At 41.1% G+C, this 16,191-nt stretch overlaps 1 protein-coding gene across 32 annotated transcripts in view; it reads left to right on the forward strand.

The window, feature by feature from the left end:
* CYRIB (CYFIP related Rac1 interactor B) overlaps positions 1-11,219 on the forward strand; it is a 174,311-nt gene extending 163,092 nt beyond the window's left edge. For all 32 annotated transcript variants that reach the window (XM_071067824.1, XM_071067831.1, XM_024796310.2 and 29 more), the window contains 4 exons: positions 1,500-1,579; positions 3,034-3,160; positions 5,489-5,559; positions 10,476-11,219. In XM_071067824.1, coding sequence (XP_070923925.1) covers positions 1,500-1,579; positions 3,034-3,160; positions 5,489-5,559; positions 10,476-10,539 — 342 coding nt within the window. In that variant the 3' untranslated portion in view covers positions 10,540-11,219. The remainder of the gene's footprint in view (positions 1-1,499; positions 1,580-3,033; positions 3,161-5,488; positions 5,560-10,475) is intronic.
* The last annotated feature ends 4,972 nt before the right edge of the window (positions 11,220-16,191 follow it).

Raw genomic sequence — 16,191 nt, forward strand, 5'->3', positions numbered from 1 at the left:
CCAAGACATTAAATACCGTCTTGAAGCCAACAGACTCCCAGATGTATGCGTTGAGTCCTGACTTTTTTTCTGAGACCCACATGTGCACACCTGTCCACCTATTTGCAGTGTCTCTGGAGTGGTCGACACCTCAGTGATATCTGATGGTATGGCCAAACCAAACTCTGGGTTGCCTTTTGCAACCCTGCCCTTTCTTTAGTTTTTGCTTTTTCAATTAATAGTACCAGTGCAGGCAAAAACTTACAAGTTATGTCATCCTAAATTCCTTTCTTTTTTTTTTTTTTTTGAGACGGAGTTTCACTCTTGTTGCTTGTTGCCCAGGCTGGAGTGCAATGGCACGATCTCGGCTCACCACAACCTCTGCCTCCCGGATTCAAGCGATTCTCCTGCCTCAGCCTCCCTAGTAGCTGGGGTTACAGGCATGTGCCACCACGCCTGGCTAATTTTGTATTTTTAGTAGAGACAGGGTTTCTCCATGTTGGTCAGGCTGGTCTCGAACTCCCGACCCCAGGTGATCCACCCGCCTCGGCCTCCCAAAGTGCTGGGATTACAGGCGTGAGCCACCATGCCTGGCCATCATCCTGAATTCCTTTCCATACCTCACTCCCTACATGTATTCCATCAAACAGTCTCGTTGGCTATCCCTCCAAAATATTAATATATCATGAATATGAAAAGTTAGTTTCTTGCCACCAGCCACATCAGACTTCTCATCTGGATTACTGCATTCGTGTCCTGACCATTCTTATTTCCTCCACTCTTGCCCCAGTACAGTCCTTTCTCCATAGAGCAGCCAAGTAATCTTAAAACATAAACCACGTTCGGCCGGGCGCGGTGGCTCAAGCCTGTAATCCCAGCACTTTGGGAGGCCAAGACAGGTGGATCACGAGGTCAGGGGATCGAGACCATCCTGGCTAACATGGTGAAACCCCGTATCTACTAAAAAATACAAAAAAAAACTAGCCGGGCGAGGTGGCGGGCGCCTATAGTCCCAGCTACTCGGGAGGCTGAGGCAGGAGAATGGTGTGAACCCGGGAGGCGGAGCTTGCAGTGAGCTGAGATCCGGCCACTGCACTCCAGCCTGGGCGACAGAGCGAGACTCCGTCTCCAAAAAAAAAAAAAAAACATAAACCACGTTCCCTCCCTCCTCCATGTAAAATGTTCCCAGTGACTTCCTAGTACCCTTAGGGTAGAATCCAACTATTGCATAGCCTGTAAAACTCTACACTTTTGACCCCCTGTCTGCATTGTTGCAGTTGTTCTTACACAGCTGGAATGCAAGTGCCTTTCGGAAGAGTACTGCCTTCGCTGTCTTGCTCGTAGCTGTATCCCCAGTGCTTGGAACAGTTGCTTAGAGTCTAGTGCATTATTTAGAAAATTAGGAGTAGGAACCAGGTTTTAAAGTTGCTAATTTTTCACATTATGCTAAATTTTTAATTGTGCTTAAGTAATAACTGTTTGTTACTTTTACTTTTTTTGTTCTTCATATACGTCTACAGAATAAAAATTTACCAATAGAAAATACCACAGATTGTTTAAGCACCATGGCTAGTGTATGCAGAGTCATGCTGGAAACACCGTGAGTATCAGCTGATCTTTTTCACTTTAACAGTGCTGTTGAGATGACTGATATTTCAAAACATGTTCATATATGAACATGTTTTATCTGGAAAGTAGAAAGTAAGTATATTCCAAATATTGAATATTAATATGTGAACAAACTTAAAATAATTTGGCTATTTAATGTAACCTCTGGTTAAGCATAAAATAGAGTTAGTTGGTCTTCAGGTACCTCAGACTAGTCAGTCTGACTCAGACCCTTAGTTCTCTTCTCAGAACAGAAATGTGGTGGTGGTTTTTTGGTGGCTGGAATGTAGGAGAAGAGCTTTAAAGCTCCTTGGTTATACTTACCATAAATGTTATTTTTCCATATTTAGTAAAGAATCTTACCCTTTTGCCAAAGGGCTGGAATTATTCTTCTGTTTATCCCTTTGTCTCTCAATTATTAATTGTCACTCTTTTTTGTTTTTTCCAATGCGAACCTGAATTCTTTTTTTTTTCTCTCCTCTCTCAAGCATTTATGATGTAGGATATAGTGTGTCCTGGCTAGATTTTTCCTGTTAGCAGGCAGAAAGAATCCCTCCTGGATTCCAGAATTATAAATACAGTCATGTGCTGCTTAATGACGTTTTGGTCAACAATGGGCCACATATACGATGGTCCAAAGCACTATACTGTACATCTTCTCATTGGAAAACCTTATGAAATAGGAGGGCAACTATCATCATAATCCTCTTCCTTCCCCCCACCACCAGCTTCAGGCAGTGAGGTCCTGGGAAATGAAGGGACAGTATCCATGTGCTTGGATGTCTCTATCTTGGTTCCGTACTCTTTCTGCTGTGATATACTGCCTTCTGTATATAGATAAAAGTTCAGTTTTCTTTTTCACACATGAGAGGAGAATATGATTGAGTTTTAGTAAAATTGATATCCAGTAATACTATAATTTATTTAAATCAAGTTAGCCCCTAAATAGCCAACCTGCTTGCTCTATTAAGCTAGTGATTTTTCATCATAGGTGGTAACAGCCTTTATGTAGCACCCATTCTCTAAAATTGTTGCTATCAGTCTAGCAGAGGAGTAATACACTAATGTGGGTGCAGATATTATAGAAACCAGAATACATGGGTGATGACTGCTCCACTCACCATCTTCTCATATCTCTGGGGATCTCATTGTGGAGTAAGGGGCATAATGTTAGTGTCCCTTTTAGAGATCAAAGCGGCAAGTCAGCGTCAGCTTAAAGGAGAATCACCTCATTAAAGAATTTTGTATCTCTTTCAGGGGGTTGGTATGGAAAGGAAAACAGACATAAGATTTGAATGTATCAGTGTGGCTACTTGTGAACATACTGCATTCAACTGATTGATAGAAATTTGAATAAAATATTCCAGAAAAGGTTTTTCTTGTGCGTATGTTTTAAAAAGAATTTTGTAATGCACTTCTTCCATGCATATCTTATCTACTCTTCAGGGAATACAGAAGCAGATTTACAAATGAAGAGACAGTGTCATTCTGCTTGAGGGTAATGGTGGGCGTCATAATACTCTATGACCACGTACATCCAGTGGGAGCATTTGCTAAAACTTCCAAAATTGATGTAAGTTAATTGTTTTATGTAAGTAATTTCAAACGAGTTTCTCCATGGAAACCATAGGATTTTATTTTATGATAAGAGCTAGCAAACTCTCACAAAACTCAGATTTATAGTTTGTGAAATGGTGGACTTTCATCTCCTCTGTCCTTGGGCTGTGTTTCTTGTGGCCTGTATTCAGGTGCAATAGAATGATCAAAGGATGACTGTACTGTCTATTGAGTACCTCCTGGAAGGCTTCTACTACATATTTGGCAATATAAATAAATAATTAAATATAAGAAATTTTGAATCATGTCCTTTGGCCAAAGGCCATTTCAAATATAAAATGTTTATTTCAGAATACTTACAAAAAGTCAGTAGTGCTGCCAGGTGTGCTGGCTCATGCCTGTAGCCCAAGCACTTTGGCAGGCTGAAGCAGGAGGATCACTTGAGCCCAGGAGTAGAAGACCAGCCTGGACAGCATAGTGAGGACCCCATTTATACAAAAAAAGAAAAAATGAGCCAGGTGTGGTGGCACACATTGGTAGTCACAGCTACGTTGAGCGGCTGGGAGTCCAGCCTGCAGTGAGCCATGGTCACACCACTGCGTTCAGTCTGGGTGACAAGAGAGAGACCCTGTCTTGAAATTAAAAAGACAGCCAGTAGTGATGCTCCAGTGGAAAACAATGAAGACTTTATGTATTTTCCCTCCCCTACCCAGTCATAATAATTTGTGACTATAGTTGGCTCTCTGCTTTTCTTCTCTCTGTAAAAGTTTGTATTAGAAATCGTTTTCTAATTTCTCTACTTCATAGTTTCTTTCCCCACCCTCTCACATCTAGTTCTTTAATGTTTGGTGAGAATTGTCTTCCTGTTTCCCTTTCATAGCTAGTTTAGGCTCTTAGCATTTCGGATCTCGATTACTGATTGCTAGCCAAGCTTCCTGCCTTCATGTACACCTGTCATATGTAAAGAGAAATGAGTTAATATTTACTGTACAGTTGCCATGTCCCAGGAATTTTACATTTGTTCTCCCTTGTGACTCTGCAAATACTCTAAGGATGTTAGGTGTCATCTCCCTTTACTGACAGGGCAACTAAAGTTTAGCAGATTAAGTAATAGAATTGCTAGTAGGCCGGGTGCAGTGGCTTATGCCTGTGATCCCAGCACTTTGGCAGGCCGAGGCAGGCGGATCACCTAAAGTTAGGAGTTCAAGACCAACCTGGCCAACATGGTGAAATCTCATCTCTATTAAAAAAAAATGCAAAAATTAGCTGGGCATGGTGGCACACATCTGTAGTCCCAGGTACTCGGGAGGCTGAGGTGGGAGAATCGCTTGAACCCAGGAGGCAGAGGTTGCAGTGAGCTGAGATCGCACCATTGCACTCTAGCCTGGGTGACAGAGCGAGACTCCATCTCAAAAAAAAAAAAAAAAAAAAATTGCTAGAAAATGGTAGAACCCACATTTCTCTGGCTTCCAAAGCCTGTGTTCTTTCTGCTGTATTATGCTTTTTTACAATAACCAGACTAATATATGTTAAATACCATTGTCATCAAGTGGTTACCTTTTAAAATAACCTGTGAGTCCCCTGCTGCCAGGCATAACAGTTCATATGACTCTTCCTGGCTTTCAGCCTCTCATAACTCCAGGTCCAGCACTGAAAAATTCCTATCTGTGCTCTGTGTGATACTTTATTCTGTGGGGTTTCTCTACCTGAAAGCTCCTGTTTTCTTTAACATACTCACTCTGTCCTTTCTTTTTTATTTTATTATTGTTTTTTGAGATGACGTCTTGCTCTGTCACCCAGGCTGGAGTGCAGTGGTGCAATCTCGGCTCACTGCAAGCTCCACCTCCTGGGTTCATGCCATTCTCCTGCCTCAGCCTCCCTAGTAGCTGGGACTACAGGCGCCTGCCACCACGCCTGGCTAATTTTTTTGTATTTTTAGTAGAGATGGGGTTTCACCGTGTCAGGCAGGATGGTCTCGATCTCCTGACCTTGTGGTCTGCCTGCCTCGACCTCCGAAAGTGCTGGGATTACAGGCGTGAGCCACCGCGCCTGGCCCATTCTGTCCTTTAAATCGCCACTCAGCGCGTTTTCCAGGAAGTCTTCCCTTAGCAAACCCTTTGTTTTCATTGCATGTGTGGTACTTTAGCTTGACTGATTCTGTTCTCACTAAGTGAGAATAATAACACTTAGGTTGGGTTTTTTCTGTTCTAAGAATAATTAATTTGACATAGTATGTTATCTCTTGGGTTCCATAGTTACGGTCTTGGTTTATTTTACTATTTTGAAAAGGAATGTTACATGAAAAAAATGGCTGTTTTACCTTTTCTGTTTTCTTTTTCTTTAGATGAAAGGTTGTATCAAAGTTCTTAAGGACCAACCTCCTAATAGTGTAGAAGGTCTTCTAAATGCTCTCAGGTGTGTATATGTACGCATACATATGTACAGAAAAAATCTGTAAGGAAAATGGTTTATGTAAAGAAAATGCATTAAGTGTGAATAGGATATAAAAATAAGTGTTCAAGCTGGAAATATGAAGATCCTATTTTGTTTACTGATAATCTCGCTTCCAAACACTGGTGACAGTATTTACGATGAGGAATGTGTGGGACACATGACAATAGCAGCTTCATTTTCTGGTTGAAGATTTTGGCTTTTACTTGTTGCTTCTCTTGAAACAGAGATTGCTTGTTTTTTTAATAAAAGTATTATATGCCAGTTATAAATAAAATTCAGAAAACATAAGAAAATGTAAATAAAAAGAAATAATGTAATCTCACCATTTTGAGATAAACCACTATTAGCCTATAGCCTTCCAGAGTTTTTTCTTTACATATGTAGATAATAGCTCTATGTAGTAGTTATCTTTTTACAAAATAATATCATACAAAGTGGCTTGTAACTAACTAGCTCTTTCCTCTTAATAGAACGTAATTACATTTGTGTTCAGACTTGTGTTCTGTTACTTTTACGTATTTCTTATAATAAAAATTAAGTAGTCATTATTTAATGTCTGTTCTTAGATTAGTTTTACTTAATTTAGTTGCTCAAACTTCTGCGAATGCTAGAACATTATTTATTTCTTTATTTAGAGATGGAGTCTTGCTCTGTCACTCAGGCTAGAGTACAGTGGCACAATCTTGGCTTATTGCAACCTCCGCCTCCCGGGTTCAAGTGATTCTGCTGCCTCAGCCTCCCGAGAAGCTGGGATTACAGCCGTGTGCCTGTATTTTCTAATTTTAGTAAAGACGGCATTTCACCATGTTGACGAGGATGGTCTCAAACTCCTGACCTCAAGTGATCCACCCACCTCGGCCTCCCAAAGTGCTAGGATTACAGGCGTGAGCCACTGTGCCCAGCTGCTAGAACTTTTTTAAATGAAAATCTCAGTATTTTATAATACTTGACTACAGAGATTTAATTGGTAGTATTCACATGACATAAAAGATGACATCCCGTTACTTGATTTTTTGGGGGTTTAAACACAAAAATTACATGAACACAGAAATATTTATAGCATGATATTTACCACATAAAATGTAGGCTGTATCATTTCAGCTAAGTGGAACTGTCAAATGATTTTATTAAGATTATGAAAAAATGTTTAAAAATAGTTTTTAAAAGATTATGAAAAGTGTTGCATAAGCGGTTACTGCCTGAATAAAGGTGATCTATTCTAAATGAACATCAGCAAGATTAAGGAACATAATTTAAAATCCTTATAATGTCAAACTATTGTAACCATAAGCTTAGTTTTTAGAATTCTGTATTCTTGGGGTTTTTACAATGCATACTTCAGTGGTTTTGCCAATATTTAATGATATCATGAGTCTTTCCTCCTTGGTTTCTTTCTGAATACTCCCTGTGTCTCAGGCAGCCTGATTTTTCTCCCAAGCCTTTGTCTTTTTGATTGGTCAGGCTCTTTGAAGCCAGCAAGTGGCAGGAAATCTTTTTCAAAAACTTAGAGGTAATTGAGATCTAGGAGGTTTTAGGATTCTTTCTTCAGCTTGAAGGTAGTATGCCTAACTCAGAATCCTACTTTTCACTTTAAGGGTAGTTCAGTTTCCTTTTCCTTAGAATGAAAGCAGAGGAGGGCAGTGATGGCGAGTGAAAGACAGGGTTGAAGTCTCCCACAAAGTAATCTGTGTTTGAGGGAAAGGGGAGGGAAGGAAAGCAACATGGAGGCAAGAGTCACCTGTCAGTTTGGCACATTTTCTTTCCTTTGTAATAGATAATGGAAACTAGAAAATAAAATGTTGCTTTTAGAAACAACAAAATCAGGTCTGACTTGGGACTCAGGCACTTTCCTTTTAAACAAACACCCTAGCTGATATAGATAATGCTGATACTTTGAAAAATATTTCTTTTTTTTTTTTTTTTTTTTTTTTTTTTTGAGGCAGAGTCTCGCTCTGTTGCCCTGGCTGGAGTGCAGTGGCGCAATCTCGGCTCACTGCAAGCTCCGCCTCCCGGGTTCATGCCATTCTCCTGCCTCAGCCTCCTGAGTAGCTGGGACTACAGGCGCCCGCCACCGCGCCCGGCTAATTTTTTGTATTTTTAATAGAGACGGGGTTTCACCGTGGTCTCGATCTCCTGACCTTGTGATCCGCCCGCCTCGGCCTCCCGAAGTGCTGGGATTACAGGCGTGAGCCACCGCGCCCGGCCGAAAAATATTTCTTAAAGTAAATCCATCTAGCCTTTAATATGTTTTACTGAGAGCACATGTTTAGAAAGCATTTTGTAACCCCAAAAATACTACACGAGTGTTACACACCTCCACCAAATAGAACTTAGTGACCAAAACATTGTAAATGAGAGAATAATTCCATATGCATATATATGTTTGTTTTGAATGCTTTTCTGTAGTAATTATTTATATAGAACTTCCTGTGCTACTAAGAGAAGGCATCAAGTCATATGTCCATTTTACAGGTGGAAAAATGGAACCAAATACATTTAATCATAAGAGGGAAAGAAAGAGAACTGGGAGTTCAGGTTCAGTAGTAGATAATTGTCTTCTTTATTAAATTTAAGAGTAAAGGTAAATAATTGGGTTTTTTTTAGTAGAACAGTCATGCATTTGGAAAAAATTTTGTTTTTGTGCACAAAGGAAAGTAACGCCATATATCTTCATGTTTTATTTTAGCATGTATTAGATAATATTGGCCTTTTCTTGATAAATGAGTGTGGTGATGCAGTGTGCTCTGGATTGGCTTTGTCCAAAGAAGGAAGCTAAGATCACATCCCATAGAAGGAGCGAGAACTTGCGTCATGGGTAGAGAGGAAAACACTTACCACCCTTCAAATAGTACAGTACATTGCTGAGTAGTGATCCTTTTAATTACTCTGCAGTAGGAATTTTACTGTGCACATTACGTGGCTCTTTCCACTATTTAGTTGTATAAAGAAGTAGGGGAGAAATAAATGAAGAAATGGATTTTGAGAACTTCGAGACATCTGTAGGATTTCATGTAATTGTGTATACTTTACATAAAGAGAACAAAAAGGTTAAATCCTTGCAACATCACTTAGCATTTAATGTAAATATTCCTTTATGGATTTTTTTTCTTCCCAACCTGGCTGCTTATTTTGTCTTCCTTCCACAAATATTTGTTGAGCACCAGTTATGTGCCAGGCACTCTGATACCTATTCAAAAACATGAGAACAGTTTGGGAGTGACTTCTCAGTAACATTGTAGACAGTATATCAGGTACTTAATAAGCATTCTTCAGTTTTTAAATTAATTTGAAATGAACCTAATAGGAATTGGGTTTAAATTTCTTAAACACAGAAAGATGATCTGTGTGGACCTGCTGAAAAGGATGTAGCCCTAGCTGGGCATGGTGGCACACACCTGTCATCCCAGCTACTTGTGAGCCCAAGGCAGGAGGATTACTTGGGCTCTCAATTGCCCAAGCGCAGGAATTGAAGGCCAGCCAGGGTAATATAGCCAGACCTTGTCTCTAGAAAAAAAGATCTAGTCCTTAAGATTATATGTGGAATTCTTGTGAACCAAATTAGTCTGTCCGGGTTATCTCCAAAATACAGTCCACACCCACACATTGAACACCTGTCTCCATTGCTGCTGTAATCTGGCCCAAGCCTTGACATCTGATCATCTCACACTTGGTGCTCAGTAACAGCCCCCTTATTTAATGCCTCCCTGCTGCTCCTTCTGTTCCCCACAGCTCGCCCTCAACAGCCAGAATGATAAAACTTAAGTGACATCACACCCCTCTCCTGCTTAATATGCTCCACTGGCTTTTATTGCACTTAAAATAATCTCCAAACTCCTTACTATGTGTGGCCTCTGGGTGTCCATGTGAGATGGTTTTTCCCTGTCTCTGTATGTAGCCTCTTCTTGTTATACTTCTCTTCTTGTTATACTCCTTTGCCGCTAGGCTTTACCTTGTCACGGTATTAGTGTATCATTATCTTTCTCCGTCTGCTGGGTTGTAAGCTCCTTGAACAGTGCCTGAGACATAGGCTTGCTTAGTGGATTTTTACTGCTTAAGGGAATACTGTCATGAATCTTTATGATTATCACTCTTGTTTTTTTTAATTCTTACGTTGGATTTGCATGCATGTAGCAAAACACATGCCTAGAAATAAGGCACTTGGAGAATTGAGACATTTTAGAGATATAACAGCTGTAGTAATTGACACATCTTAAATACAGAATAGAACAGGGGTTGGAATACTTTTCTGTGAAGAGCCAGGGAGTAAGTAGATATTAAAGGCTTTGTGGGCCACATGGTTTCTGTCATAGCTCCTCACCTCTGCCACCATAGCAGGAAGGTAACCATAGATGGTACATGAATGAATCAACATGTGTGTTTCAATAAAATTTTTGTATGTAAGCACTGAAATTTGAATTTTGTAGAATTTCCACAATAACACATGAAATAGCACTATTTCTTTTTTTTGTCTTCCTTCCCCCACCCCCCCCATCCAAAAGGTTAAAAAATAGACTTAGCTCACAGTCCATACAAAAATTGGTGGTTTGGATGGCCCATGGGCTATAATTTGCCAGCCTCTGGGGTAGAACAGCATTTTCTTCTGAGTGAGAAGTTACAGCTAATTGTTTACTTGAGAGGTTAACCAATCATCTCAGCAATGTAGTTGTAACTCAGTTAAATAGCTACTGGCTATTCAGTTAGAAAGGGAGTGAGGATGACAGGCTGTGCAGAACCTGAACAGGGTTAAAGCTACAATGAGAAGCCACCATTTTGAGAGTTTTGCTGAGACCAATTTCCCATCCTGTCATAATTAGAGAACCTGATACTGATTCTTTTTTAAGTTCCTAAAACCGATCTTTTTTCTTTCCTCTTTTTAGGTACACAACAAAACATTTGAATGATGAGACTACCTCCAAGCAAATTAAATCCATGCTGCAATAACAATTCTGGAATAAGCACCTGCTGTAGACAGAAGACAGTATTCTGCAATGACTGAGAATGCACAGTTTTTTAGTGATTGCAATTACTATCTCATTTATTCTTGCTTTTATTTCTTTCCTCTGTTCCTCTTCCCTCTTTTTTAATCATGTTCTTGTTCTTAAGACTTCTTTTCTGTGCCAAAATTAGTAAAGTTACACTCTGAAGGGATATCATCCTTTCAAACAGGCCATCTAAGGCAGCTAATTATGCATTGCATTGGGGTCTCTACTGAGAAAAATTCTGTGACTTGAACTAAATATTTTTAAATGTGGATTTTTTTTGAAACTAATATTTAATATTGCTTCTCCTGCATGGCAAAACTGCCTATTCTGCTATTTAAAAACCCTCAATGACTTTATTTTCTACTGCCGCCTTTTTCATGTGCAACCAAAATGAAAATGTTTAAATTAACTGTGTTGTACAAATGGTACCCAACACAAACTTTTTTTAAATTAGTAATACTTTTGTTTAAAGTTTTAAGTTTGCATTTTGACTTTTTTTGTAAGGATGTATGTTGTGTGTTTAACCTTTATTAACTAACGTTAAAAACTGTGATGTGTGCGTAGAATATTACGTATGCATGTTCATGTCTAAAGAATGGCTGTTGATGATAAAATAAAAATCAGCTTTCATTTTTCTAAGTGTGGCTTGGTTTACTGATGTTTTGTTTTTAGGCTTCTAAAGTTTTCCCCATGTATGTTTTTATGGAATGCATATATACATTACATGATTTTTTCTTTTAGGGGAGAGCCGGGTCTTTTCATTAGAATTTTTATCATTGTCTATGTATATAATTTTAATTGCCTTTAAAATTTTGCTAAGTATATTAAGACCAGTGGTCTTTTCATTAACTGGACTTTTATTCTTGATTTACTCTTGTATGGATGTAGTAATGAAAGGAAAACCGCATCCTAGCTTGATTCTCCCTTTCCAGGAGAGTGGGTAGCAACGTGAAGGCAGAGTAGCCCTTTAATCCTGGGAAGAGAGTGATTATAAGAGGGACTTCCTAGGAGAAAAGCAGAGGCCATGGTCTCACTAGTGGAGGAAAACTAACATGTTTTTCAGTCTGAGATCATAAAACCTAAATCATGAAATCTAAATCTCACGGTTGGAAGAAACTGCTTAAAGGTTGTCTTGTTCAACCATGCCAGTGTTTTAAATATTTAGGAATATCCGAGGTATAATGCAATTAAAATGCTTAACCATGGAAGAGAATCACAGAGGCTTTCAGACCCTTCTGTATTAATAGGGCCAGATCATGGCACACACAGCTTCTCAAGATCACATCCCTGCTGATCTCTCTGGCCCTCCCGCTCACTGCTCCCCCACTTCACACCCTGTTCTGCAGCCAGGCCCTACTGCTTGCTATTCACAAATTGTCCCATGCGATGTCACTTCCTTAACTCTGGTCTGGCTGGTACCTGAACCTGACATTCCCTTCCTCCCCTTGTGACCATCTAATGAACGCCAACTTTCATTTTGAAGGGTTATCTTCTGTTACCTCCTTCATGGAGCCTTCTGGATAACATTGGCCATATCCTTCTAGGCATCTTCTAAGAATAGTGTAATGGGCTAAATAGTGACCCCCAGGAGATACATTCACTGGGAACCTGCACGTGTGACCTTATTTGGGAAAAGTTTTTGCAGATGAAATCAAGGATCGGGAAATGAGATCAACCTGTAGTAGGATGGGCCCTAAATTCAATGACCAGCTATTAGAAAAGAAGGGGAAAGAGACATACAGAGCTGAAGGCCATGTGAAGATGGAGGCAGATATTAGAGCAATGCATCTATGAGCCAAAGAACCGTAAGAATTGGAAGTCGCTAGAAGCTAGGAAAGAAGCTTGTCACAGATTATCTCAGAGTCTCGAGAAGGAACCAACCCTGCCAATATCTTAATTTCAGATATCTGGCCTCCAGGATTGTGAGGGAATAAGTTTCTGTTGTTATAAGCCATGCGGTTTGTGGTATTTTGGTATAGCAGCCTTAAGAATCTGATACATGTATCTCGTAAAACATCTCTGATACTTACCTGCACTTGTGGCTGTGTTGTCTGATTCTATAAGAGCCGTAGTATCTGGATACTAGAGAGTCTGCGAACTTGAGAGAAGGGCCATGTCTGATTTTCCTTCAGTGTCCCAAGGAAGGATCTTGCACAGTACCCGGATTTGGAGAGGTGCCAAGTGAATGCTTCGGTGGACTGAATGAATACAAATCAAAAATAATGATGCAGCTGGAATGGATGCAGTAAGATTGCTGTGGCCTATGCAGTTCACATAGTTCACACTCTGCATGTTGAAGAATAAGTGGACAAATCTCTTTAGCCCAGGGGCTAGCAAACCGGTCTTTGGGCCAATTTATCCACCATCTGTTTTTGTACAGCTTGTGAGCTAAAAATGGTTTTTAAAAAGGTTGAATACAATGAAAAGAATAATATTTTGTGGCATGAGAAAAGCATATGAAATTCAAATTTTAGTGTTCATAAATAAAATTTTATTGGAACCTAAGCCTCACTCATTTGTTGACACATTTATCGAGACTTTTGCACAACAGCAGCAGAATTGAGTTGTGACAAAGACCATATGGCCCTCAAAAGCTAAAATATATTTACTGTCCGACCCTTTCCAGAAAGAATGTTCCTCTCCACTAGATCCAAGAGTAGGGTTATCTGACAACGTAGTGTGATGGAAGCTGAGGGCTGCAGTGTCATCGAAGGACACAGCACTGCGGCCACAAGATGATTCAACTTCAGATCTAGTACTTGCCATTCAGATTGCCAGAGAGAGCAAGCAGGCATCTTCTCTGCCAACTCTATCTGCAGTTCTCATGTCTGTCCTTATTCAGGGGTAGGCATGGAGTCAGCCAGTGTATTAGTCCATTTTCACACTGCTTATAAATACACATCCAAGACTGGGCATTTATGAAAGAGAGGTTTAATTGACTTACAGTTGCATGTGGCTGGGGAGGCCTCACAATCATGGGAGAAGGTGAAAGGCACATCTCACTTGATGGCAGACAAGAGAAGAGTTTTTGCAGAAAAACTCCCCGTTAACCATCAGATCTCATGAGACTTACTGTCATGAGAACAGTACGGGAAAGGCCTGCCCTCATTATTCAATTACTTCCCACTGGGTCCCTCCCATAACACGTGGGAATTCAAGATGAGATTTGGGTGGGGACACAACCAAACCTTGCCAGCCAGGATTAATTACTGCCCACTGGAGGAAGGTATGAGTCTGCTCTGGTGTAGGAAAATCCTTTGAACCCCAGTCTTGTCTCTAAAACGCACCTGGTTAGTGTGTCTCTACTCATCCTATGCCCCAGCTTTTCTTCACAATTTAGAGAAATCCATTGCCTCATCTCTTCCACCAAACATGCCCGTAATTAACTCACCACTGCCCCATTTCCACAGCCCTCAACATAGATAAGTGGAACTTCTCAACTGGCTGGCTTCTCACTTAAAAAGATTTGGGCTAAGAAGCATTCTGGACCATTTTAAGATTGCTGCAAGTATTTTAGACTTGTCATAAGGATTAATGACATTTGTACTCAAATCTAGGTCTTTTGAGTTGAAATGTCATTCTGATTCCATTTGAGATTGCAGTTAACTGCAGTTTTGAAGTTCTTACTGTTGGAAGCACATTTCAAACTTCAGAGTAAGATTCAATCATAGAAGATGCAATGCAAAGATCTGTGGGTCAAGGGTCAGGAGACCCAAGCCATTATCTCTTCTTTGAAACTCTTATTTTCCTCATCAGTAAAATGAGAGAATTGAAACAGATGATCTCTAACACTGATTCCATGTCTTATATACTGTCTGCAAAGGCACTAGTAGTGTGAATACTTAAAAGACAGGCTTTAGGCAGTGGAGTGTAGTTTATTCTGGTCTCCCTCTTTAACTCCATGTGACTTTGGGCGAGTCTCATGTGTCCTCGTAACAGGGAATACTCAAAATACCTACCTCTCCAGGGTGGTCCTGAGAATTGTGCTAGTTTAATGCCCACAATGTCCTATGCATATCAGAAGTTTTATTCTGGCCATCATGACGTTTGACTACATTAAACGCAGTAGGTATTATATCTATTAACATGCATTGTTTCCCATTCTAAAGTAATCTACAGTAGTAGTTTCACTACTTTCCTCAGTCCATGTGGGTGCTAGGCAAACCTGCACAATTTTTTGTTTGTTTTGTTTTGAGACAGAATCTCTCTCTGTCGTCCTCCTGGCACATACAGTGAAATGTTCTGGTTGGATGTATCTAGGATGAGTCTCTAATCTCCTCTCCTCTGAGCTGTGGTGGCATTTTGTTCACTCGTCTGTGATAGCACTGGACATTGAAGCAAGCATCTTACTGCAGTGGGTACCAGGGAGCCACCCAGTGCACAGGACCCAAGGCCCACAATATATATTGAAGGACCATGAAAACATTTCACTATATTTTAAAAGCAGAAGGAAAAAAAATACACTTGTAGGTCTAAGAGAATGTCTTAATGCCTAAGAAAAAAAGTATTAATGTATTTATACCAACACAGTCTTGTGATAATTTTTCATATTTTTCTAGAGGAAAGGTCCCACGAAGGCCAAAGTGTTTGGGGTCCCTGAGAGTCACAAGCATGGGGAGCAGGAGGCAACGACCCAAGTGGGGCCTGTTTCTGGGGGTGCCAGAGGTGTGCCCGCTGGGCAGTGGGGAGGAGTCAGGGAGGGGACAGCTGCGCAGGTGCCACCCAAAGTCGGGTTCCGCCTCAGGTGGGCGGGACCAAGGGAGAGGGTCTCCAAAGGCCGCAGGGCCAGAGGGGTGGGGTGAGGGCAGGGATGGGGAGGCGGCTACTCTAATGCCCCTTGGCCTGCCCTCCTGAGAGGGGCCACCTGAAGTACCACCTAGGTCTGGGCCTCTGGCAACCCTGTACCTGAGGCTCTGGGTCGCTGCTCACGAGCACAGGCTGTGCCCCACGCGGGACCTTGCTGGCACCCCTGGCCAGGCCACTGGAGGATTGCTTGAGCAATCCTCCAGTAGGTAGGACCACAGTAGGTAGGACCACAGGCAGCCACCACCACACCCAGCTAACTTTTTTTATTTTTTTGAGATGGAGTCTCACTCTGTCATCCAGGCTAGAGTGCAGTGGCATGATCTCGGCTCACGACAACCTCTGCCTCCCAGGTTCAAGCAATTCTCCTGCCTAAGCACCCTGAGTAGCTGTGATTACGGGCACCCACCACCACGTCCAGCTAATTTTTGTATTTTTAGTAGAGACAGGATTTTGCCATGTTAGCCAGGTTGGTCTCAAACTCCTGACTTCAGGTGATTCACCCTCCTCGGCCTCCCAAAGTGTGGGATTACAGGTGTGAGCCACTGAGCCCAGCCACAGCTAACTTTTTATTTTTTGTAGTGATGGGCTCTCACTGTGTTGCCCAGGCTGGTCTTAAACTCCTGGGCTCAAGTGATCCTCCTGCTTGGCCTCCCATAGTGCTGGGATTACAGGCATGAGCCACCGCACCTGGCCACAATCAATCTGAGAACATTTCATCACCCCAAATAGACCCTCCTCCCTCCTTGCCATCCCCTTTCCCTCCCGGCCCACCCCATTCTTACTAGCCCTGGCCTTGAGGCAGGAA

Source organism: Macaca nemestrina, chromosome 8 (assembly GCF_043159975.1).
Source record: "Macaca nemestrina isolate mMacNem1 chromosome 8, mMacNem.hap1, whole genome shotgun sequence".
In the NCBI taxonomy this organism is placed as follows: domain Eukaryota; kingdom Metazoa; phylum Chordata; class Mammalia; order Primates; family Cercopithecidae; genus Macaca; species Macaca nemestrina.